Below are 26,048 nucleotides of genomic sequence, written 5' to 3'. Positions count from 1 at the left end.
TTTGGCGCAGTGTCATTGCTGGTGTTTTTCTTTCGGCAGTGCACTTTCAAAAGCAAGGATTGTGACAGACAATCTTTTCAGGCAGATAGGGATACTTATCTCACTGACTTCCTTTGCTTCCACTGTCTCCCTGTGCAAATGGCCTTGTCATGTTTCTGAGAGTGCTGAGATACATTTTTCTGGCAGCCATAATTTGGAGAAACATCTGCTTCTTTCTAGTTGCAGTTTAATCAGAGCATACTTTGGAGTCAAGAGGAAGAAGATTACAGTAGTTTGGAAATTCACTGTTCTACATCTTTGTGGATTCATGGTGAACTTCATGTTCAAGGCATTCAACACAATTAGTGCTGCATGTTGTGACCAGTGCAGTGATCTACAACATTTGTCTCCAAGGAAGAAAGGGAATTGTTGACAGTAGGACTGTCAAGAGAGTCTGAAACTTATGTCAACATTATGTTTAGGTTTCCTGACTCAGTGTTTTTTCTTTTACATTCTGTCTCATTAAAATCTTCTTTATAGGCTAATGAGCACTTTCAGGTGGATACATTTCATCCTTGATTAAGGCAAATTTCATTTTTTAAGAATGCTTCCCTGGTAAAGGAGGAGAACCCAAAGAACTGATGCAGAAGAGCATAATATGGCTGTACAATATTAAGTCACATAATGATTACTGCTTATGTTACCCCACAAAAAAAGGGAAGACAGCCAATGCGGTCCAGTTTATCTCAGTTCAGAAGGATGAAGATTCGTGTTTTAGCGCTTGGAGAAGATCACGTCCCTACAACTTTGAGATTTGTATTCAAACCTGCTATTGAAACTTATGAAGGCTTTATAATTAAGCCTTTATGGTGAAACGCAGTTCTTCTTGTCATCCTTTTGTAATTGATCAAAAAAAGGACAACCTTTTGTTTCCTGCTTTTATGATGAGGATTTTCTCCTCACTGGAGAGCACTTTGTTGTTGGTTTTGTTCTTGTTTTTGCTTGCGCTACATAATTTAAAAAAAGGGGGAGGAGGGAGAAAAAAAAGTCCTTCTGGTCTCCCTCAACATTGATAGCATCTCTATATAGGCAGCAATGTAGGGCAGATCTTTGAAAAATCTTTCTGTAACAATTGTACTTTCAGAGGACTTACATTATTTTATTCAACACTGACATTGATTGCCTTGCGTGGATAATTTCCCTCTCAAGATTACAGCTGGAGATGATCTTTCCTTGATAGTCTTTACTGCATCAACAGAAGATGGTTGGTTCTTGGGTCCAGGTTTCATGCTGATTTAGCAGTGCTTTTCATCTGACAATTGAAATGGAGAAAAATAAAACTAGATCTCAAGGATGCAAAATCTGCAGGATACAGTAGGGTCAAAGAAACAATTGATATGGTTCCTTATCACTTGCCTGAGGAAGTGAAGAACATCAGTTGTCTACATTCAAAAGCTATAGAATAATTTATTCTCAACTGATCAGAGATTAGCTGGGGCAGGAAGCCATCTGCTAAGCCAAGCAGCCAGCTTTGCCCGGCTTGGACAGAAATCCATCCTGCAGGAATCTGTTGCTGAAGCAGTGCTTCAGCTGGCTGCTGAGATTCCTAATTCTAGCTGCTTAGGCATGCAGAATGTGATAGCTGTGAGACTGTGTGTTACTACAGTACTGAAATGGCTTTCTGCTGTTATACAGGGCACTCTGGCTACAAAGGTATTTTCTGAGCCATAGTTTACCAACTGTGGAGTTGGTGTGGGCTACCTGTATATTTTACTGGAGATACTGAAGGATTAGTACTGCTCCTGACGAGCTCTTTAGGGGAATGTATGTTTACCAGAAAGAGCTGTTCATGGGAAAGGGTTGTCTTGTTTGGCACAGGTGTCAGTTTATGAGCAGAAATTTCTGTCAGTGACTGGATATGAGATATATCACATAGCAAATACGTTCTACTGAAGAGTCTTTTGAAGAGGAGCAAAGCAGTTCCTAAGGGGACAAAGTGGTGACACGTTATTCAGGTAAACCATAAGTTGTCTAATATTCTTGAGGTCCTCAGGGGTCTTCGGGAGAAGGAAAGTTTTGCATTTTATGTTTGGTAGGTTTGGTCTTGTGTCTTGGAAACTGCATGGAAGGTAAAAGTATACTGCAAAAGCGTAAGAGTGATTACAGAGGAGAACCTACACAGTTGTGAAGGATGTGGTTTGGGTTGGACCCTCAGTTTTGGTGGAAAATTTACATCTACCTGGGATTATTTCCTGCCAGTGTCTGTCAGATGGACTTCCTTAGCTGTACTTCTGTATCAGTTTAAATCTAGAATATTGTTTTGCCCTGGAGTTTAAGAGTCACGAGGCCAGGAGTTTCAATGAGTTTGTAAGGCAGACTGTCTCTGTGTCTGTTGTACAGCTTGCTAAGACAGGATTCCTAGAAGGAGTGAAATCCTGTCAGAATCTGTTCTGAAGCAGTTTTTACTTAGATCACAAGACCTTTAATGCTGTATCTCTTGGAAAGGGACAAACTTCAAAAGATCAAGCAGGTTAAAAACCTCACCAGTCTGCTGCTTGTAGCATTCTGTGGCCTGCTTTTTCCTCATGAATTCGATTACAGAGTTTGCTTTATTGCGACAAGCTTTGAGAATGTTGATCTGTGTTGTCAAAATTCAGTTTGTGCTATTATGAGCACCTCGGCAGCAACTAGTAATGCATGAAGATATCGTTAAGTGTGTGTGCACAGTAGAAATGTGTGTAATTTTTTATGTGATGGTAATATCTCATAAAAAAAAAAAAAAGGAATATGTTTCATGGTTCCTCAAATGAGCGCCTGCTTCTATAAAAACATCTTCTGTGATGTGTGGAAGGCCATTTTGCCTGCTTTTGGGAAAGAGCATCCCATCAGGGATCATGAAGCCATTGAAAAGCCATGTAATCTATCCAGAAGAGGATCTGACTGTTTGGATATGGTCTGGGAGATGAGCCTTTTAAACTGAATTTTGTCCTGGCTTTCCAAACTTTCAGCTTATGACTTTGAGCAGTTTTTTGCTATAGTTTCATAGGTCTCCTAACAGCAACAAGGTATGCGTGTAATGCATAAGCTTAAATCACTGATGTGTGCAAACATGCTTGTAAGATGGAGATCACGTCTTTTGGTGCAAATCTTTTCTGCCTCTGGAAGTCTGATGTTTGTTCTTTTGAGATGGTCCCCTGAAGTGTGATAAAGGTGGAGCAGTACAAACTGTTTTCAATAATTCTGTTGGAACTGTGGTTTTTGAAGATATACAATGACTAACTGAGACGACCACAGTCAGCAGGAGCTGGAGTCTTAACAGAAGTGAATTTAAACACCAATGATCTCTGCAAATATTGTTTTCCCTACTTAATTCCTTATTTAAATCTGTTGATATATCTTTCTTCTCTCCTATAGCCATCTTTGTCTTTCCATGCTCACAAATGCATCCTGTTGTCGGACTGAACGTGTGCTTTGTATACCTGTACAATGTTATATTCTGAGATCTGCCATGGAAAAATACACAAGTTGGTGAAAATGTTGAAATTTGAAATGCAAACTCAGCCATTGTCAGATGAAAGTCCATGACAGCTGTAGTGATTGAAAACATTATCACTCTTTCGGCTAGAAATTAGTGACTTCACAGCTAAGCCTTTGGAAACAGCATATAAATATTCCTCATCCACTTCAGTGCAAAGCCATGTGCTTTAGTTTTAGTTTAAGCTGCTTGTAGCATCTGTTTGAATTAGAAGAGTTGATTTTTAGTTCCCCTCTGCCCCTGAAAGGGAAGAGTACACCCAAATAGATGTTAGTGCCAGCTCAGCTGTAAGGGCAGTAAGGAACATCTGTAATATCTGTAAACAGCATGCTGTTTCTTTGGAGGCTATGTAACAGTGGCTTTGGATACACAACATTTTTTTTCACAATGCAACACTTTCCAGATATGGTCTGGTGAGAACTCAAAAGAAAAGGAAAAATCAGGCAGAAGATACATTAGTAATCAAGAAGTGGTGGAGAAAAGATTGTACATAGTAAGGCAGTACAGAACTAGAAGGCATTTTTTTCTGGCATATAAAAATGAGGACATGTATGTGCATTGTGTAATGTTCAGACTATTAAATATGATTACCTTTTTGCTGTAACAGCTGTATTTCTGTTCTAGTAGAATGGTGGAGTACAGTTTAACTTGCCTGAGGTGGGTTAGTATCTGTAAGTTAAAGAGGAGGGATCTGAAGCTGAGAAGAGAACAGTATGACTTGGGTTGTATTGCTAATGAACTGCAAGCAAGAGTAATTAGGACAATGGGGTGGATATCTCTAAACATCACAAGGCATAGGAGTAAGTAATTTTTCTTGAAGCAAAGAGAGCAGTCCAGTCATGCTGTGGAGAGTTCCAAGTTGTGCCTTTCACCAATTGTAAGACCTTGCGTCAGAAACTCAGCTGATGATTGATATAAGTACGGCTGCCCCTACAAGTATCTGTCAAACATGTGATTGTGTGGCTATGGGTGAAAAACGTTGGTCTTTCAACTTCAGATAAAATTTGGCTTTAGATCATTCATGAGGTGTGAGTTTAGGATTACAGTCTCTCAGTTCATGGGCCTGTCTTCCCAAAGCCAATGGTAATGTTATCTCTTTTCTACCATTATTATGATTTTTTTTTTCTTTTTCTGTTTTAAAAAAAAGCTGAGAAGTAAGGAACGTTCTCGGACCTGCCCCAAAAAAGTGATCATGCTCTCTTCTTCCACTCCACCTTCCTCTCCACCGTATCCCAGGCAGCAGGTGATTCCCTCTGCATGCTCTGTCCCTCTCTCTTCATTACTGCTTGCACAAGTGACTAGATTGGTTACCGGATATCCCATTTACAGATGCATTTCCATTTTTCATATTGTGATAGGGCTTCCTCAGCCTCTTAGATTAGAAACGTAGGTTGGTGTTAGCTCATCAGAAGTATGGTTATGATGATTATCTGATGCACTGGAGACTCCAAGATTTTACTGCAGGGTAATTTGTAGTTACAGCAGCCTTTTCCAGGTTTGAGTTGCAGCAATGTAGTGCAGCGAAAGAAAATGTAACTTTTCTCCATCTCCACTCTTCATTTAGACAAGTGTGAATGAAAATTTGCCCTTGTATTCGTGAAACTCTTTCAGGATTACTTGTATGAAGGGTCTTTTTAGAGTGTTGTAGTGGCCTGCACATGTCCAGTGTGGTCTTGCTATTTCCCCCATACCCAAACCTTTATCTCCCAAGAGCTCATGTTCAGTCTGTCTGAGTTTGAATTTGGAGCAATGAGAGCTGTTCTTAGTGTATAAATGTGCATCCACAGGTTTGTGCATATGTGTTTGTTGTCCTTCTAGTTAAATATTAGCTGAAATCCTCTAATATTTGTCTTATTGTGCGTGGTTGTCCTGCTTCTTTGAGTTGTATATTTTTTCAATTTTTGTTTCGTTTTCCTACTGCAGTAATAAATTCCACTCCTCCCTGATGAATCCTGAACTAACCTTGAGCTGATAAAAAGGCAGCTGCAATTCCATAGACCTCCCATAACTTTAAATAGGAATTGTACAAATACATTTCTCCATAAGGTGGAAAATGTTCCTCTGAACACTTGTATGCCTATAAACCCTGTAAAGGCATGTTACCTTTCAGGAGACTAGACAAGACTTATTCTTGGACATAAAGTTTGACTTGCTTTATTGCTGTGAGTTCTCAGAGTGTTGTTACAAGTTACATTTAATCTGATCTAATTATTGCCAGCCTCGGGAGCACACATTCTCTGCTGCCTCTGGTGTCTACATCTGCAAGACAGGTCAGGTCTGCTTACTGATCTGATTTAAAACTGATGTAACAAAAAAGTGGTTTGTTTTCTGGCACCCTGTGAACAGCATGGTGCAAGAAAGGATAGAGGAAAGGACATCTAGGTAGAATGGGTGGGGAAAGCCCTTTTCATTAGCAAAACCCACATTTAAACTGAGTTGAGTGTAATATTATCAGATGATATGATAGCTAGGTGCCTTCCTCTTGTCAACATAATTTGAAAATTTTGACAGACACATTTTATGAGAGAAGTTTCCCCCACCCTTATAGATAGAGAAACTAAGGCAGTTAAATGCTGAGTTCTACTTTTTAATCTATGGTGTGGGATTCATTTTCCATACAGAAAAATTGACTTTCAGTCACTAAGGACTCCTTAGCTCTGTGTTTTCCCTTCCTAGCTTCTCCAGCTGTTTTTTTTGTCCTGTGTCTTTTTGGTTGCCTAGTTCAGTTGTAAGAGCCAACTACTTCTGAGTCCAAGTGCACTTTGAACATTTCCTATGTTGTGTTCTGTAGGAAACTTTTTTTGCATGTCTTCTTGCTCAAATAAATTTAAAAAAATTTTTTTTTTGCTTCCTCCTTTTAACCCTGGGGAATTTTAACCACCTGTGCTGCAGAACTGATGTTAGACTCAGTCGAGAGGAGTCTGCTTTTGGAGACATTCTTTTTTCCTTAGGAATGATTTCTTTTCCTGAAATTTTCTTGGCCCAGGCCTCATAGAGAGTCAGATGGATCTATGTCCTTGTTACACTGATGTCTTTTAGAACTTCTGCCTCTGCACTTCTAATGCATTCATTCTGCCACTTCTTTTAAACTTTCAATTTCCTTCCTTTGATCTAACATCACAGGATATGTCATGCTGAGTGTCTTACCATCTTTATCATACTAATTTCAATACATTGCGGTACCATATTGTGGTTTACTGACCTGATATGCATATGTACGGACTGTTTTTTTTAAATTTTCCCTACAGGATCCAAGTTATTATTGCCAGTTTTAGAATATTCTTCTTAATAAACTTCTATCTGCTATCATTATGGCCTCTCTTCTGCCTGCATCGTAAGAAAAATCAGATGAAGTTTGATTGACTATGAAGTTGGTCTGTGGTTGTTATTAAGCTCATAATTTTTGCCTGCAGAGAAACAGGGAACCTGGTGCTGACTATCCTGAGGAGCAGAGTCCCAGACAGGAAAGGGTAAAGAGCATGAACAAATGGCATGGATGCTGATGACACAAGGCTGTGGTGGATGTGTGTAATACAGAGAGCAAATATACTGGGTAGCGAAACACACTTATCCTAATGCTGCTGTTAACACGCTGGAACTGCTGAGAGTCAATTAGGAGAGATTATTCCTGTGTGATACCCACATAAATGCATAACAAGCCTTCATCAACAGTTTGCTCTATGCTTTTATTTTGCTATAGATCTAGCACTTAAGCTCTTCCCATACTTTTTCTCTTACACCTCTATATTGAAGTGTGCTTTGGCTGTGGCAGATCAAGAAGAGTTATGTTCTGTGCTAATTCATGCGAACATGGTTGCATTGTTTCCACTGCTTGCTTTCTGGATGGTTAAACAACTGGCATTCCATCCTGCCTCCTACAGGCTGAAGTAAAAGGAAAAATGATAAGGCATTATTTAGCATAGAGACTTTGAAGCCTTCTTAACAATGAAATATTCAACGGTCTGTCTGAATGGCTCAGTATTATACAGAAGCATGGGAAAAGAAAAGATAGGCACTCAGAAGAATTGGTTGATTTGAATTCATATTGACAAATTAATTGACATTCCAGTAAGGGCTTTGAATGAATTAAGTCATAAGTGGTAGCCAGCTATAAAACTGTTGCAACTTTCAGAATGTGTTGTAACAAAAGACTCTTGTGGGCCGAATGTTTTCTGACAGGCAGTAGAAAATGAATAAGCGTGTGTCTGCAGTGACACAGAAGCCCACAGCTTTATAATAGGCCCCAGTTTTAGTGAAAATGATCTAGTAGGAAGGAGTAGGTGGAACTGAAAGCAATTGAAAATAGAGAGTATTATTAATGCACATGAAAGGGAAAAGTCTTTCTCGTAAATTAAGCGTGAACCCAATTTTCTGTTCTGCTTTGGAGGACAGTTAGCAATATGTAGCAGCACCCGGACATTCTTGACAGATCAAGCCTGAGGCTTCTTCATGCACATGTTTGTAGGTCCTGGTCCATTTACTTTTGAACTCCACAAAAAAAATAGCTGAAGGCTGTGTGATATTGCAGGTGACACTCCTGTCCTGTACAGCAGATTACAAGCCAGGTCTTTTTTCCATGCCACTAAGTACACCACACAACATTCTAAGAAGATTGATATGAAGGACCAGAATAGCAGAGGTGTCAAATATTGTGCCTGTGATGTGCTGACGTGACAGTGCAGTAAGAACAAGTAGGGCAGTGAAGTTGCAGAAGTAAAACTGGCAACTTCTGTGATGGTTTGATTTCGCTGTGCTTTGTTTCAGCCAGCCAGTCTCATTAAACATTCTGTCTTTTGTAAGTACAGCATTTGCTTTTTATATACCAGTGGAGACAAACTCATTCCTTATGAGAATTGAAGTACATTGCCTTAAAAAAAAAAGCGTTTCTGTGCACAAAATTTGAGAAACACAAGTATATGCACGTTTAGATGTGTAAAAGAAATTCTTGAGAACTGCGAACTGTGGTGAAATAAGTTGGCAAATAAGCTCCTTTGTGCATGATAAAGCCTTTTTTTTGTGGTTTTTTTTTTTTTGTGTGTGTTTTGTTTTGTTTTTTTTTTATGGTAATGCCAAAGAGAGAGGCCACGCGCTTGTTTGGGTTTGGCTGCAGCAGTCCTAGGTTGGACAGTTGTGAATAATGACTAATTCAACTGTTTTTTCTTGGGCTTGAAGTTCAAAACTTAGCACTTCATTAGAACAGCAGACATTGGAAATAAATAATTTCCATTTATTTGGAGTCAAAACAGTCTCTACATGGGAGCTCCTCTTGCTGTTCTGCATGTGAATTCATACCTTTTGTCTGGCATTCCGATGTCTATCTCTTTTGGGGCTTTTTTGGCTGGTTTGTTTACTTCCTTCTGCCTTCCTCATGTCACAGAGATCTCCTCGTTTATTTTCTGATGACCAAACGCCTGAGAATGTTGAGCAAAGGGCATGTCAGCTGACTGCCCTCTTGGACTCCAGACCTGCAGTGAGGCATCAGGTGACTACAGCCCTGCCTATCTAGTGTACTGTATCAGTGCGAGATTCTGGGTACCGATGACATCTGGGATCAGAGGGATAGAAAAGTTCGCCAAAAAAATACGATGACCATTGTTGTACAGCCATGTGGTTAAAAAGACATGGTCAAGTCTATTTTGTGTAGTATTTTTATCCTACTTGCCAGTTCTTAACTGTCTCCTTGTTTGATGAATGGCAGTGTTTCTGTTTCTCAAAACACAATATAAACAACAAAGTAAAAAAGTTTCAGAGTACATGCTGAAAACCAGCTGCACTCCAGAACAAATAAACTCACAGTGGTTGTTTATCAGTCAGTCACTCATGAATTTTACTTGCTTCTGGAAGCAAGAATATTCACATTTTCCAAACATAATTTCTGGCTCTGAAGTACTACTTTTGTGTCCATACTTCCTGCATACTTATTTCCAACGGTAGACTTGGCAGCTTGTGCAGATTTTCTTTGATTCCAGTGTACACTTTTGTTTTGGTTTTGTGCTTAATTTTCTCTCCAGTATGTCATCTTTGGCATATGGGAGTATGCCAGTCTCAACAGTGGTTTCTTTAGTTTCTAATTGCTTGGCCCTATCTCTGTTTTCTGTTACCTTCAACAGCATTTGGCAAACTGGAGAGTGCTTTTGAAAAACACCATCTACATAAGTTTGGTTTTTTTTTTTTTCATAACTCGTTTTGAGTTAACCATCCAAAATCAAGCTCTCTTCTTGGGCTGGAGTATAAACAGTCCCAGAACTTTTGCTGGTGGGCATACCCTTTCCAAGCCATGTCAAAAGGAAATTTATAACATTTAGATTGCTTTCCATTGCCATTCTTTTGGGATGCTGTCTTTGCTGATAATTGAAGTCAGTGAAACTGACTGTTCTCAAGGAAGGAAGAGTGAACCTTTGGCTGGATTTGAGGTAGAATTTGGAAACATAGAATAAACCATGAAAGACTGGGTAAGAAGACTAATTTAAGCATATTAGCATGCATTTGTTAATGGGTGATACAACTGAAGATCTTGGACATGACGCAAGGGCAGCATGTTCATATGCATTTCCTTACTCAGTTGAAATAATGATACAGAAATGAACAACTAGACCCAAACATCTTGCTCCTACGTTTTGTATTGCTCTCTAGCACTTTAAAGCTCCTCTTGAGAGTGGAAAAGATTAACAGCATTACAATGCAAAGACAGAAATTATTTTTGAAACTATTTAAATTCTTTATAGTGCAGAATTAAGGAGGAGAGAAAATGAAGGGGAGACAGAGAACACAAAGTAGAGAAAAGGATAAAGTGAATAGCGCAGAAAGGAAAAAGAGGAAACAGATGTTGGAACACTGCAGGCAATGATAGATTAAGATGTGGTATTTAAAGGAAGAAAACAAGAAAAATCGAGTAGTAAGAGAAAGAAAGCTTAGCAAAGACAGACATTTTCAGAAAAGAAATTTGATTAAATGTTGGTGATCTTAAGTACAGAAAATTTGTGTGTAAGTAAAGTTACAGTTCTTTAAATTGAGGAAATTATGAAGCCAGGATATTTTGCATTTTGTCCAGTAGATTTAATCTTGAGGCTAGGCTGTTCTAAGTGGCTAGAAATGGCTATTTTCGTGGGTCATGCAGCTACGTGACATGTATTTTTCCTTTTTATACAGAAAAACATAATTTTCTTGTTAAAGAGGGTAAAATGTTAGAAATTTCCATTTTTTTTTTTTATTTTCAGATTATAATTTGTAAGAATGTACAGTTTCTACTAGCGCTGTTTGTCTGATACTTCCAGTTATTGGTTTTCTCCTATTTAGATGAAGTATTTTGGGAAAGACAGGCATAATGAGCCATAGAGCTAAGGAGAGGGGTATGTTGGAAGACCAAATTTTGGATTCTTCTGTGAGGAACCAGTTTCAGAAGGATGCAGATTGTTGATTTGGGATTTATTGTTTGTCCTTTGATAAGCAAGAACAGCAGATTGTTTTATATTGTTTCATTCTTTTCAGTGTGATGTTTCCAATCTGCTTACAGTAAATTTTAGATTGAAAATTTGCTAATTACTGACAATGCATACAAGTTAATTTCTTTCTCTTCCATCCCCAAGGAGAGCAGGCTTTTAGTTTATATAGTTAAAATATAGAAGAGGTCTCACATGGCCTGAAATACAGTCTTAGTGCCTTGGGCCAGTAATACAGAACAATGGGAGATACAGGAGGAGCAGAGGAAATTTATTTGGGATCTTTCCTAGTGGCTTGGTTGCATTACAGGAGGTTGGACATCTGTGGAAATAGGTAACTGCTTCCAAATGGTCCTAAATAAATTCAAACCTAGTAAAGAACAACTTAAGAATAACTTACTCTGCCTCACTAGGGAGAAAGTGAAGATATGCTGGTCATTTTTCTCCAAGTTTTCCTACAAGAGTCTTCAAGAATTTCTTTTTGATAGTGGGCAGAAGGGCCCGAGGTTTTTTTTATTTTCTCCTTTCTTTGCTCTGTAGCCATGTATGATTGTTTTGATTTTTATTTCATTTTTTAGCCTGAGACTGAACCGTCTCGTCGATTCTTTGTTGACCAGTGGGAGCTCTCCCTTAGCCTCCGTTCTTCTAATCGCCCTTCTTCACCTTCATCTGACTCTCTTCGACAGGTAGCATTGGCCTGAGCATTGCAAGGTGCACTCAGCTGTGTTTGCTTGCTGCACCCTGGTCCCACCAGCCAAGGACACACCACAAGAGATGGCTAGGCTTGCAATGCATCACCTGCAGAATGCAATGTCTGTGCATATTCATGCACAAATGAGAAGCCAGAGACAACCTGTGGCTCAGCTTGGTTATTGTCTGCCATAAAGCAGCCATAAAAGTGTTTAATGTTTGGTATAAATTAAAAGCTTGTGGTACATCTCACTCTCAAATCAGTTTTTTTGAGCACTTATAGTCCTTCTGGCTTTGCGGTAAAGCTTTCTTGTTTTGCTCGCTGCTTTTGTTGAGATCTTGGGCCAAACTACAGAATGTGTTTGTGCATATATGCTTAATGGATAGTGTGAAATAAAAAGTACTTTGGCTTTCTGAAAAATCACGGAAAATTTGAACCAGTTGCAGTTGTCATACATAAACACCATGAACTTGATTTGGTTTAAGCTGGAGTGGGTTCTTTGCCCACTCTTGAAAATATTGCAGAATGTTGTCTATCTTGAAGGATTTTGGCCATGGGAATAAAGATAAAATGCTTCATTTAAGACCTAGTATTAGGCCAGATGTGATGTATCGGGGGAAAAAAGCATAACAAACCAGAAACACGGAACTCTAAATAAAAACTTCAGCAAGTAAATTTCCTGTACCCAGTAGTCCAAGGTAGTGTGAGTCAAGATTCTCATAATTACTTTTTAATTATGGAACTTCATATGTGCTGGTAGAAATTTAAAGATCCTGAAGTATCTGCAATTAAGTTTGGACGAAGGTTTCAAATTAAAACTTATTCAGTGGAAACCTAGTTCAGCTAAAAGAGAATTTTTCCCATGGAAAAGCTTGGACTATCTTTTAAGAAAACTTAAAAAGCCTCAAAGGTTTCTGGTCTTTTAGAGGAAAATGGAAGACTCTTGGTCAAATGATTATGGTTGTCAGTTAAAGATCAATGTTGAATGAAAGGAAGAAAATCTTTCCAGTGGGCATAATTTTAAACTTAATATTTAACAAGATATGATGCATGACATTGAAAGGAAACTCTGCACATGTGCATGTGCACACATTAGCTGAGCAAGAATATGAAATGTGGAAAATTTTGAAAGACAAATCATGTATTATTTCTTGCATATATAAATACTGTGAGTGCTCTGCCTTTTGGAGTGGAGTCAGTAGTCAGGTAGAAGTTCTTTCTGGGCAGAAATAAACCCTCATTACTGCAGTGGCACAGAGGTCAAGGAATTAGGACTTCACTGATAGTAGCGGTAATCTCTGATGGCTGAGCACTCCATTTTCAAAATCTTTTTTTTTCCCAAAGTACCACCTATTCTGTGATGAATTTTAGCTTTTGTGATGCTTCCTGCTGTCCTCATGTCTGAACATGTGAAAGTCTTAAACATTCCTAAAAGGCTAATAACCACATGTATGAAATTCATGCTGCTTTATTAGTTGTGGGAAATAACTGAAGTGCTTCAAACAAGTTCTGCCATATGAGTAAAGAGAGTTTTGAGATACAATTTCAGTCCTTTCCTTCAGAGTACTGTTATCCTTGGTATTTTACACTTGCCAGAAGCTGGAGTGTCTCTCAGATGATCCTTCATTTACTGAGGAGACTCCAGCTAGAAACATTCACAATGCTGCTTAGTCTGGAAAAGGAAAATTGCTTGGCGTGCTCCTTGCTGCTGTGCGCAAATACATGGCATTTGCAGTGTGATTGAGCTAACAGGGATATAACCACATCATTTTCTTAACCATGTAATTATTGCCAACGGTTGTAAGTATTTCCTGTGAAAAACACTTCCTCCTCTCCTGCAGTGACTGAATTTGGCTTGCAAACACTCATTTTGTACCATCTAAGGTAACAGCCAACTTGCCTAGATTTCTCAGAATGCTGGAAGGTTTTTAGATCTCCAAAGTTATGGAGTCAGTCAATACCCATGATGGAGAAAAGCCTAGTCATAAAGCCATGTTCACAATTGAACAACTATATGTTCCAGATGTACGCAGGTATGGCTTTAATGCATTGGATGAGGCTCTTACATCTTTTTTTCATATAAACCTCTATGTATTTTTAGCATTGGAAGAATACATATTTTTTAATCGCTATGAGTTCCTCAGTTAAGGATTTCTAACTGCTCTGTGAATGCTCTGTAAATGAATTCTTTCCAGTTGCTAAGGATATACATATGCTGTTGTGAGCAACATGTTGCATTAGACTATGTAACATGTCTTCTAAAAAATCTTTGTTTCTGATGCCAATTTTACCTGGAACCTAAAATCTTAACCTATATTTGGCCTTGTCTTTGAGAAGTGTCTATGCTCAGGTTTCCAGGTGCAAAATATCCCACAAGCGAAAATAAGATCTGCTTTCTTCATCATCATCGTATTTCTAGAGCACTTAGAAAAGGCAAAATGCAAGCTGCCTTTTCCATTGTTACAGTTGATCCTGGACTGTACTGGTGATTTCTGATGACACTAGCTTTGCTATTACTACTTGTCACATCATATTGTCCACTGTCTTGGCATGATTTGACCTGTCTGCACCTTTTCACCACCTAACCTATTATTATTTTAATCATTTTTTTTTAATTTGATTTTTTTTTCTTTTTTCACTGCCCTATTGTTTTATTCCATCCATCTGGTAGAAGTATATAAAGATGTACACAGGCGGAGTGAGCTCATTGGCTGAGCAGATAGCCAATCAGCTTCAAAGGAAAGAGCAGCCCAAAACCCTTCTAGACAAGAAGGAACTGGTAAGATGATGTACAGAAGATGATGCGTGTTTGTGATTAGATGTGCTGTAGATCTGAAGTATTGTGAATGTCCAGTTGTTACCTCTACTGATGGAATCTGTGATAGCTTTGTGAAAGACTTTGTTTCCCTTTCTCCATCCTCCCTCTTGTCCTCATTTTCCTTGCAAAATATTTTAATCTAATCTCAGCGTCCAAGAGTTGTGCATAAACATTTGAGAAGCTGCTTGTCATATTTATGAAGATGTGTTTGATCCGCTGGGAATACTTCTGCATTATTGTTTTCTGGAGGAGATACTGATCTTGTTAATGTAGATCTAAGAATTTCTATTTGAGGGACTTCTAATGGTTTTGGCTTTCCATCATATGCCGCCTCCAGTCATTTATTTCAAGGTCATCATTAATAGCACTGGTGTCCGCTCTTTCGTCCAGAGCTTATTTTATTCCTCTCATATGTAGGCATGGCATCCTAGGACCTTCTTCTCTGCACAATAAGGTTAGTTATCGGTGTCCTGGTTAAACCTGTGAATTGTGTCCAAGAACTGCAGCATTTGTGTGTGGAAAAACTGCAGTATCCAGGTGCTCCTGTATCTGCATAAATGAAGAGAAAATACCATCATGCAACTTGATGAGGCTGGATACACACAAATTTAGCCATGCTTATTTCTGTCTAGGGTTCACTCAAAAAGGAGTTCCCCCAAAACCTGGGAGGCAGTGATGTCTGTTACTTCTGCCGCAAGCGAGTCTATGTGATGGAAAGGCTGAGTGCTGAAGGCAAGTTCTTCCACCGCAGTTGCTTCAAGTGTGAATACTGTGCGACGACTCTGCGCTTGTCATCTTATGCCTATGATATTGAAGATGGTAAGAGAAATTGCCTTTTTGTCAGAATTCTCTTAACTGACCTGGAAATCCCTTTAGTGATTTCAGCTATTTCTTTGCTTAAAAGTTATTTGGTGAGTTAGGAAAGAGTGTAACTGCCATTCCAAAGACACTATCTCTCAAACTGTTGAAACTATATGGATTTCCTGTGGCCAGGTCATGCTGACAGCAAAATAACTGAGCTGTTAGGAATTAATTTAACATAATAACAGCTGCTAGAAAGCAAAAAACCGAAGAGTAGTTGGGGGCTTTAAAAGGGTTGGAGGCCAAGTTTGAAGGCTAGACCTTTTACTCTTATTTCAATACTGTCAAATGAGAAAACTCCTTCATGTTTAATACTACTTAAGAGAAAATAACAGATTGGAGACAAATGCAGTCAGGTTTGTCTTCTTGAAAATATCACAACTGTCCAAATCTGTATGTTTAGTTTATGTGTACTAAAATAGGAAATTTATAATCAGGGGCTGTGATAATAGCTCATTATAGACTAAATTCTGTTTAAATAGCAAAAAATTGAGCATCAAAGTTGAGTAGAGGAAGTCAATGATATATATGTAGAGAAAGTGTTGTTTAAGTAGTTACTGAAGATTCAGTAATGACTCTTGTTTTCTGTATCTGACTGAGGAGGAAGGAATATGATTACAAAACTTGCTGATGACTGAGTTAACAGATTCTAACATGCTAAGAATTAAGGGGAGCTTCAGATATTCCTAACAAATCTGAGAAACCAGGCAATATGGCAGCAGATGAAAGTCAATTTATCAAGAAACTGTGCATATTGAAAGTAATAATTTGAAATCACACATCACTTGTGAAAAGCAATCTCCTAAGAGCAGCAATGTGTTGCATTCTGTGTTTGAGCACTGATTGACAAAATTTCATGTTTTCTGAAGAAAAAATATGAGAAAGTATCTCAAATAAACCTTTACTTATATCAGCAGATATGCCTTTATTTTCTTCCACAGCTGCCATTTATCTTTACTCCTTTCTCAATAGGAAAATATGTGCAAAATTATGTAAAACTAGTGAGAGGCTAGGTGGAAAGGATTCCACTCCAGACATGATAGTGTAGAAACCAAAATAACAGGAAAAAAAGTGTTGTTAGCACCAATAGTTTTTCCTCACTTGTTAAGGCAAAGATGAAGTAAAAATTACAAACTGATAGGCCACAGCATGAAACTCCAGAATATTCTACTGCAGATTGAAATGTTATAAAATTGATAGGTATTTACTGGCTGTAGCTAGGAATATTTTTACATGTACTGGGTAGAATAATGGCCATGGAAACAACATCTAGGCTTAAAGGGCAAAAAGGACCAAAATTATCTATTGATAATTCATTATGTAATGACTTTAAGTAATGAACTTGCTTGGTCACAGAGAGTTCAGGAAACTTAGAATCATCAAACCCGTCTCACAGTAAGGAATAGAAAACCCGTTATCACTTGACCGGAAGGTCAGCAGACTTGGCATGCAAGTTTAAAGGCGCCAATGATAATTTTGAAATCAACATCTGAGAGTAAAAGCTTCATCAGTAATCAAAGTTGGGGGGAAAGCCGTTTCTGAGCTCTGCTGTTATTTTGAGCATTCACAAATAACTGAGTAACTTATTATATGATTAGCAATAACAGACTGAGCTCCTCGATCAGCTGTACGGGCTGGAACAGCTTTTACCACCAGATTCAGTGATTCCCTCTGCCAGCAAGCTTGTGTGTGCATTTATGGCCAATAAATGTTCTCAATGAAGCGAACACAAAGCTCGGAGTTTCAACGCGCTTACAGCATTGATTCTGAAATTATATTAGATGCCTAACATATGAAGCAGATATGGCCAAACAGAAGTATGTGGTATCTCATCTCATCTAATAATTATGAAAAATTACCTTATATTTCATTCTGCATTTTCTTTGAGAGAAAAAATAACAAAACTATACACGCATTGTTGCTATTCATCTAGCTGTTTGGACTGATGAGCAGTCTGCAGTGTTCTGCAGTCGAAAGTGTCTGGTTTTAGGCTTCAAAGTGTGAGAATTTTTATGTAAGAGCTTTTCTGTTGTTGTGCTCTTCAGACAATTTGAAAGACCAGTTTTTGGAAAAAGTAACTAGTACAAAAATGTTTATTTAAGCAGAGACTTCTCAAAAGGTAGAGTTTTTCACTTTTCCATTATAAAACAAAGCATTGTGCAAATACCAGTCCAGAGAAACTAGAGGAGGGTGCAAAGGTCAGAATATAGGTTTGAAATCACTACTGAATTTGTAGGAGTAGCATAGCAGTAGGGGATGCTATGGGCTGTATATGCCAAGCAGGATACACTGACAACGGCACAGTGGTAGATAATTATGTGCCGTCTGTTTGGTGCTCTTATTATTATTTGTGTTATGGTATTACTAGCGCTGCTTTGGCTTCCTAACAGTTCAGATACCAGTGAAAACCCATGTAGACTTCTGGGCTGTCACTAAACCAGTAGTATCAAAAAAGGTCTTGATTGTGAAATGAATCATTGGTTAATTGTCCTTTCCACAAGTAGCCACTGTGCATTTTTAGAGATGATTCTTTGGGAGTTAACACTGTCCTCGCCCACTTTCCTCTGCTGGTTGTATTCATTCTTGCTTTTTCCAAAAGTGCTTCTGCCAGCTTTTCATGTGATGATTCCTTTGTTCCTCACACACTGCCGCATTGTTAGCATGTGATACCACACAAGCCTCACAGCTTTGCTTTGGTGTTTCATAGGATTTCAAGCTAAATGGCTGTCAGGCACGCAATGGAAAGGAGGCTAGCTAGGAGGGGGAGAGAGGACGGCTGGAGTTAAAACTTCAGATAGTGTTTGCCTCCATGTATAGTGAATAAACTAGATGGAGCGGGGGGAATGGCAGCAGAAAATAAGCTGCAGTGAGATGGATATTTATATTGTGCTAAACTGCTGTGTTCTCATTGCTGACCGTCATTCGTGTTTTATCTGCAGGTAAATTCTACTGTAAGCCTCACTACTGTTACCGACTCTCTGGTTATGCTCAAAGGAAGAGGCCAGCAGTGGGTCCTCTGTCAGGAAAGGTAACTCATTATTTTCATCTAACGTGTTGTGTTAATAGGTTTTGATTCTTAACATTGAAAAAATGTTGGCTTTTTTTTTCTGAAAGTAGAAAAATTCAGAGTACATCAAGTTGCTTTTTTGTGTCATGAGTTCTTGGAGTAGTACAGATTTTATTTAAAAGCAGTTCCTTTAATTACCACTTCTCTTTTCATGGTTCTTATTATAAAATAATATACTGTCCCATCCAGAACAGGATGTTGATTTGTTTTCTTGTCAGCTGAAATACTTATTCAGTTCATGCAGAGATTAAATGAATTATGTTATCAGTTTTGGTTTTGCTTTGTTTCTCCATGTTTTTTCTTAAGATGAAACAAATTATGTGCATTTCCTTTGAAACATGAAGTTCTACCCCACTTGCATAGGCTATGAAGAAGACCTGCCTTCATTTCTGAAGGCTTTCCGAACCTATGTGGAAAGAAAGGATATCCCTTTTCCTAATACTATCGTAGTGGAAGCATTTGTGCTTTGAATATAGGATCAAGACTCACTGTGTAATACAGAAAAGTCTACCAGCTTTTGTCGTTACAATCCAAGGCACTTAATTTATCTCCTCAACTTCCTTTTCAATATTTTTGCATACTCTGTCTGAGCAAACTCTGTGGTAGTCTCTTAACCAGTTCTGTTAAGCTTGCATGCTACAAACTGTCCTTCCCCCTTACATTATATTTTCCTTGGTGGTGGTGGTGGTGCCTGTCTTTCTGCCTGTTTCTCAGGTTTTATTAGTACAAGCTGAAGCTGAACTCCTTCTTTTTGGAAGGATAAGGGATCCATCCCAATATTTTGGCCATACTTCTCACCAAAAATAAAGACTAAAAATGGTACTTATTTTATTTCCCAGATGCGCAGGCTTCAGGCATCGTACTGCTTTGACTTTCTTGGATATCCAGCTTATTTTTCAGAGCTTTAATAAAGCCATAAATTGAGAAGGAATATACATAGTTCAAACCTCGCCTTTGTGATGATTATTGGGGATCTTAATTGTGAGAGGGATGTGTTCCTTGTTCAACATGTTCAGTACATATAGCCTCATATGAAAAAAAAAGAGTATTGCTGAGGCATTTTCAATTTTTATATCAATTCAATTTCCCCCACGTTCTTACAGGACACCAAAGGACCTCTACAAGACACCATGGCAAGCGATGGAAGTGGACGGGCAAATACCATCTCCGCCTCAGCAGAGAGGGCCCCAGGTAGCTCCGCTTCCTTCTTTAGCAGGGTGGTGCAGTACTCTCTCGGCCTCTTTGACAGAGTTAGGGTGGCAAGCCAGCACCTGCAAAGCACGGTTTCCTCGATTGGGCACCAGGTAGCCCAGAACCCTTTGGACTCCTTTTTCATGTGTCAGCTGATGGCTTTTGGGGTTCCCTTTCTCTATGTCCAGTCAGAAGTTCTTGTGCAGATCCTAGGGGAATTCTGTGGGCAGCCTGCTGACCAGTAAGAATGAATGTGACCCAACTTTATAAGCTGTATAATTTGTGTGATTCTGGGGTGCTGTGTGAATTTTGTGCGTTGCGTGGAAGTCTCAATATGTTATTTTGCACTGTGGCTTTGGGGCCTAGATGTTCTCGGTCCTTTCAAGGACACTATCTGAAAGAATTCCAGGAAAACACAGATGCTCAGTTGAGCCCCCTGAGTGGGCTTGGATAAAGAGACCTGATCTGTAATGTATGCAGCTCAGTGTTAGTGAAGCTGAAAGTTCTTCTGATGCACTGGAATAACTCTCAAACTGGATTTCTGTGTTTGCCTGAATTCTGGGTGTGGTTTCTTGTTCTCCCAAGCTTCTCTTCATTGATCTGGTACTTGAATGGGAAAGATCCCCTTATCTCTGGATTGTGTCTCCTTTGGAATTCTGGGGGTGTCTGACAGTTAATGGAATCGGAGTCCTTAAACCCCTTGAATTTCATGGTGCTGGAAGGTCATGGTGCTCTTCCCTCCCTGCCAGAATCTGTGCTGCTCTTAGCCATGGCTTTGGGAATGGGGTGGTGAATGTGTGTGTCTTACTGTGAAAGAATTTTGCCTTTTAACTTGAAATCCTAATTCTTTCTAACATGGGAGAAGTGTCTGTGCTACAAATGCTCGTTTGCCCAATCCCTAAGTGCTCATTTAGTGATGTCAGAAACACAAAGATACTTGATTCCTAGTATTTATTCCAGAACACTATGGATAAACTAAATCAACTGCTTTTAGAGAGAGAACATACTTAGAGCAACACTTTGAGAAAATAATGTTTTCACAGTGCTAGTTGAGAAAAGACCTTGACAATATGCAGGCAAATAAGAAGAATGCTTTTGTTGACTTTAGGTATTATTCTCACTCTCATTTCTAAGATTGTAACTGAATGCAGTCCAACAGAAATTTATTCTTAGTTTATGTCATTGATTCTTGAAGTGTAGTTACTTTCATGGTTTCCTCTTTTGTTAGTATGGAATTTCCATATGGCAAAATGGAGGAAAGGGAAAGGGTATGGAAGAATGACATTTGCAAAATGCTGTGAACAGATAGGACAACTACAGCAATTTTTTGTGCGACTGCATAGACTTAAAATTGCTTTCTCTAGAAGTGAGGAGATTTTTTTTTTTGTCTGTTTGTTTTGGTTTGTTTTTTTTTTTTTTTAGCTGGAGCATATTCTTTGAGATGAATGGGAAAAAAAATATTTCCTGGAGCATAGGGCATCTGATGTTAGAATAAGGTAGTTTATGGAGTGAAGCTATTGATGATAAGAAGTGGAAGAAGGAGAGTTTAGCTATATGTATCAATTAATTTATCAAAGCAGTTGTGAGCAGAAAGTCTCCCTCATCTGATTTAGTCCTTCCAACTGATAGAATTTAATGATTCACTTTTATAAATGAGTATTCAGTAAATAGCATCTAAGTGAAAACTAAGTAAAGCAAGCAATGGTTTGCTCTAAAATTCTATAAATCAGGTATAAATCAGATGTTTCCATCTCTCCTTATGTAGTGGTGGCACAATCCTGTAGCAGAACTGCAGTATTTCCAGAGGAGTAAACCAGAACAGGCACTGTTTGATCAAATGGAAAAACTTGAAATCTAGGGCTCACTCTGTTTGCTTTCTGCTTTTCTAAAGCAGAACTGTAGCATCATTTTTGAAGCTTTTAGGCCTTTGAAAGCTTTGCCTTTTGCAGTGCCCAAAGTACATCAAAACATACCTTAGCTGAGTCGAGCTAGGTCATCTTTAAGGCAGCGTATTGTGGTACATTCTTGTGTGTGCATGACAGAAGTACTTTTAATGGTAGAAGAGTGAGCAGTGCCTCTGCTGTTCTCCCTCTTTCTGCTAGGAAAATGCCATTAGTGGCTGAGGTTTTCTTTTCTTTGTGAAGTAGATTCTAAGCATATCTTAAAACTACTGGCTTAACAATGGTTAAGAAGTGGGAGGAGGCTAAGTGCAATATGCTTCAAAAGGAAGGCACAGTGTCATTAAAAGCAGGTCAGTTCTCTGTTAGCATAACAGTCATATCCTTTAGGTACCTACCTTTAGCTTCTGTTCTTTCTGGGTAGATAGGTCAGGAAACCTGTGATGTGTTTACAGTTACATATGGTTTGAAAAACCAAAAAAACCAAACCCTTTTGAATTACTAAACTTGATAATGCAGTGGAAGAATAGGATATTATTCCTGAAAAATCAAAAGGAGTCTATAACATTATATCTCAGTATAACTCCTGACTTTGAACCATCTGTGTATATGCTTTCTTGCAGTTTTTTTTAATTGTCTATTTAAGAGACTATAGACATTCTGCTTTCACTGTAGAGTAGACAAATACCTTGAGTAAAAAGTTGTCTGAAATGGAGATAGAGGCAGAGCTCTGTTTCCAAGGCTCCACTTCACCTATCTGGTAGACTTATCTAATACAGGTCATACATCTGAAAAATGTTTAACCTTCTTTAAGGCAAATGCTACCAAAGGAAATTTGGCAAGAGCAATTTCAGACCCTGAGGTCTGAAGCAATCCTCAGTAGTGAGACAGATCTTGATGTGGAGTGTAAGTTGCCTTTAAAACGATTAAGTGAAAAAAAAAAAAGTGTAAAATGCATGGGTTTGATATTTGATGGAGATGTAAAGATGGCTTAGAAGACAAAAAGGGAGATGTACAGCAGAAACATCAATTAAAGAATATACAAGACAAAAAAAACCCCTGCTGTTCTTAAATTTTATACCTCTGAGTTAAATTCAGCCCAGAGTTAGCAAAGTGCTTATTCAGTGAGCTCTATGGTGACTTGTGCAAGGCCTGCTTTCTAGTTGCCATGGAATCCCAAATGGATGTAAATTGCATGAGTTCTCCCCCTACACTCACTGACTCTTTTGCTATGCCACCAAATCTGGCCTCTTCTTTTTTGGCCAGCTTAATGCTTAAAATATATTCAACCACAAAATAACATTCAGAAGGTTTTGTCACCTGAGGTAAGATTGGTCACAACATGCACTTGTGATGTGTTACTAACCTGATTGGCATGTATTAACTTTGCTAAAGATAGTAGTCCTCCACCGGGTGGCCACAGTCTTTGCTGGCATTTAATGTATTTTCTCTGTCCCTTGTATTGTAGTGATGATAGTTGCAGGGCACAATCGGTGGTAAGCAAGTTCTTGCAAAGGTTTTGCCTGGTTTGCTAGAGAGCCTACATGGCATCTTACGTGGCAGTTACAAGGGATGTTCCCAGGGAGGTTCTGGTCAAACTAGGTCTTGCAATGTAGATCAACCCTTCAGTCTGGGAAGTGGCAACAAGCTTTTGAGTGATGGATGCCATTCTCTTTGGGGAAGGGAAGTCGGGGAAGGCTGTTACTCTGCTTTTGGTCCTGCTGAACTGTGGCATGCTTGTCATAGATTCTGTAACCTTTCTCTGTACCCTGTCTGCCTGTTTTTCTCTATCTTCTGCATTTGCCCTTATGCCAAAATTGCTGCTATTGCTAAGAGAAAAAAAACCCACAACTTTGCTTTTCACCTGTCTCTCCCTTTGATAATCTGTAACTGCTGTGTCTTGAATTTTTTTTAATATTATTTACAGTACTTTATATGGTTTGAATGTGCTTTTAATGCAAATGCTGTTTTTCTGTTTGTTCTAAAGGTCTGTAAGAACATACTTATGAACTTTCAGCTCTTTCTTGACAGATGGACTTGGAACAGTCTTTACCCCTGTCAGCTTTACGATAATGCTCCTTGGGGTGACTTTAGCAAGTGATGTTTTGTTATAAGACGTTTCCCATTTCAGGCTTGTGTCCTCACAGCAATATATTTCTGTCCCTATCAGCAGTAGGGAGTTCATAAAGGAAAGACCTGCTAGGGAAACTCATACTTCCAAATGTACAGCAATAAAAAGCAAATAATGAGATCTTTGCAGTAGTTACTTGAGCTGTGAAAGATGTAAGAAGCCAGATATAAGCCATAGTATGCAAAACAGAAAAATGCAATACAAAGTAGAGGTACTAGGTCTCCTGCTTTAAAATCACTAAAATATATAGTGTATATGATATAGGTATACAATATCAAAAGTTGAAAGTCCTCCTATGGATGTGCCTTAAGTGTTTTCAGGGAGCAACGTACTGAGCAAAGCCCTTCACAGTAGACTCTAAAGCAAGTAGTCTGTTGTGTATAGCAGGCAAAGCTGGACTTCACATGAGGAAGTTATTTTGCTGACTTGGAAAGCGAGAGAAGGGTGGCTGCTTCCTCTAAATGGCATGCCCTTTGAAGTAAATTATCTGAGCCACATTTTCAAAAGGATCTTAACTGTCTGTACAGTTTTAATGACTCTTTATTAATATATCCAATAGTATTTGCACACAGTTCTACTTCTGTGTCTAATGAAGTACGAATAAATTTTACACATATTTTTATATATAAATAAGCTTCCTGTTCATAAACATTGCCTCTTTACGGTTCTGTATACATTGAACATGCCTTACTTGTGAAAATGATTCAGCTCAAAGCAATACTGTTTGCTTGTGCAAACAAATGTATCTTCATTAAATCCTCCACTTTGTCACTTCTTTTCATTATTATTCACATTTGGTTTTTGTTCTCGTTTTAATTTGATCTGTTTTAAATATTAAATTACAGAAGATAGCAGCAAACTAATTCTGTGACATCGTGTTCTGTTTGTGGTGCCTTCATTTTAAAGAACTGAACTATGCATTTACAAACACATCCGTAATCTCTCTCTGCCCTCCATCCCTCCCACTCCCCCCCCAAAAAAGAGAAAAAATTTAAAAAAAAGGAAAGAAAAAAGGAAAAAAAAAAAGTAGTGCATACGTATTTCAAGATGCACCACCAAACAGGGAGGAAAGAATTCCCCTACTACTGTGCCTTGAATGTTGTCTCTTCTGTTTGGAGGAGGCGTGGTGGTGCGTTTTGCAGGACATGGCACGTGATACTGAACCCTTTTATGGGGTTTCAGACAACTCTGGAGATATCTAATGCAAGATTTATTTCTCTTGTCTGGAACATTTAAAATATAAACTTAAGAACCAGACCCTGTATTTTTGGAAAGCTGAGGAGAGCGTGTGGGTTGCCCGATTAAGACTATGGTTCAGTGCCCAGTGAATCGTTGCTTAATAGCAAGCCAAGAATCTCTGTTAAGATAAGTGCTTGACTGTTCCCAGTCCATCATGTTCCTTGTCAGTGTTCTTATCAGGATTTGGATGGCTTTGGCGTAAAGGAAAGGAGAATGCTAAAGGACCAGCAATGTGAAGCCCAAAAAAATTTGGAAAGGCAAAGGCATCATGGAAAGGTTATTTGTTCTAAAGAGTGGAGATGCAGCTGACCTGAAAAATCCTGAAAAAAGTTTTGGGGACCGAGGAAGGATATACAAAATAGTGATGTACTGAGTTGGTGCTCATGGCTGGATCCTGCTAAGAACACTTTTTCTTGGGAGTAACTGGGCTCCCGATTTCACCTTTCTCTCTAGCTTTCAGACCTGTAGACTTATGCCACCGGAATATTTGTTTATTGCTTGTATGTGTATATTCTCAAGGGTGATATGAATTTTTCTGGGCACTTTAAGAGCTTCATGGAATGGTTTTGTGTCTTAGAAAAATAGTATCAAGTTTGTGTGGAGAAGTTGGATTTTTTTTTTAAATTGCAGAATTAAAATGTCTGGGTTTTTTTTAAAAGTGGAATCTGAGAAATGACCATTTTGAGATTGTTTCCCTCAGAGAAGAGGAAGGAGTATGCATAAAATAAGCTTGGTGACAGAAAATGTTCAAGTGAGATTATTAGTGCTCAGAAAGGGTTCATGTCTCCATTGTATAGCCTCTTTGAAGATTTTGATTTATGCGGTCGTTTTAAAACTGTTTTTGTTTTGGGTGTGTGTCTCTTTGAATTATGTAACACGTGGTTTTCCTGTTGCTGTGAAATCAAGACATTATTTGTTTGACTGTGTGAAATGTTCAAGGGAATAAATTCCAAACAAACTTCAGGTTTCTGAGTTTTTCTTTGTCATCCCCCTTCTCCCTCCACTGATTCCAGGTGAGGGACGCTGCAGGGGATACAGAGCTGGGGGAGAGTGGAATGAATAGGTCTAGCAAGCTCAAATGCAAGAGACATTTTGAGGAGCTCCATGGCACATGCTGTCTGTCACTGCAAAGTACTACTTTTCAGACTACTTTATCGTCTTTTTTTTTTTTTTTAATTTTGCTCTTGTGTTGTGATTTG

General features: G+C 38.6%; 1 protein-coding gene across 1 annotated transcript in view; it reads left to right on the top strand.

The window, feature by feature from the left end:
* MICAL3 (microtubule associated monooxygenase, calponin and LIM domain containing 3) overlaps positions 1-26,048 on the top strand; it is a 162,921-nt gene that overhangs the window by 76,946 nt on the left and 59,927 nt on the right. The window contains exons 18-25 of the mRNA XM_086755798.1: positions 4,662-4,757; positions 6,928-6,984; positions 8,892-8,996; positions 11,532-11,639; positions 14,316-14,423; positions 15,095-15,281; positions 18,263-18,351; positions 19,494-19,581. Coding sequence (XP_086611924.1) covers positions 4,662-4,757; positions 6,928-6,984; positions 8,892-8,996; positions 11,532-11,639; positions 14,316-14,423; positions 15,095-15,281; positions 18,263-18,351; positions 19,494-19,581 — 838 coding nt within the window. The remainder of the gene's footprint in view (positions 1-4,661; positions 4,758-6,927; positions 6,985-8,891; positions 8,997-11,531; positions 11,640-14,315; positions 14,424-15,094; positions 15,282-18,262; positions 18,352-19,493; positions 19,582-26,048) is intronic.

Source organism: Chlamydotis macqueenii, chromosome 1 (genome assembly GCF_036417535.1).
Source record: "Chlamydotis macqueenii isolate bChlMac1 chromosome 1, bChlMac1.mat, whole genome shotgun sequence".
Classification (NCBI taxonomy): domain Eukaryota; kingdom Metazoa; phylum Chordata; class Aves; order Otidiformes; family Otididae; genus Chlamydotis; species Chlamydotis macqueenii.
This window is presented reverse-complemented; position numbering and strand designations above follow the sequence as displayed.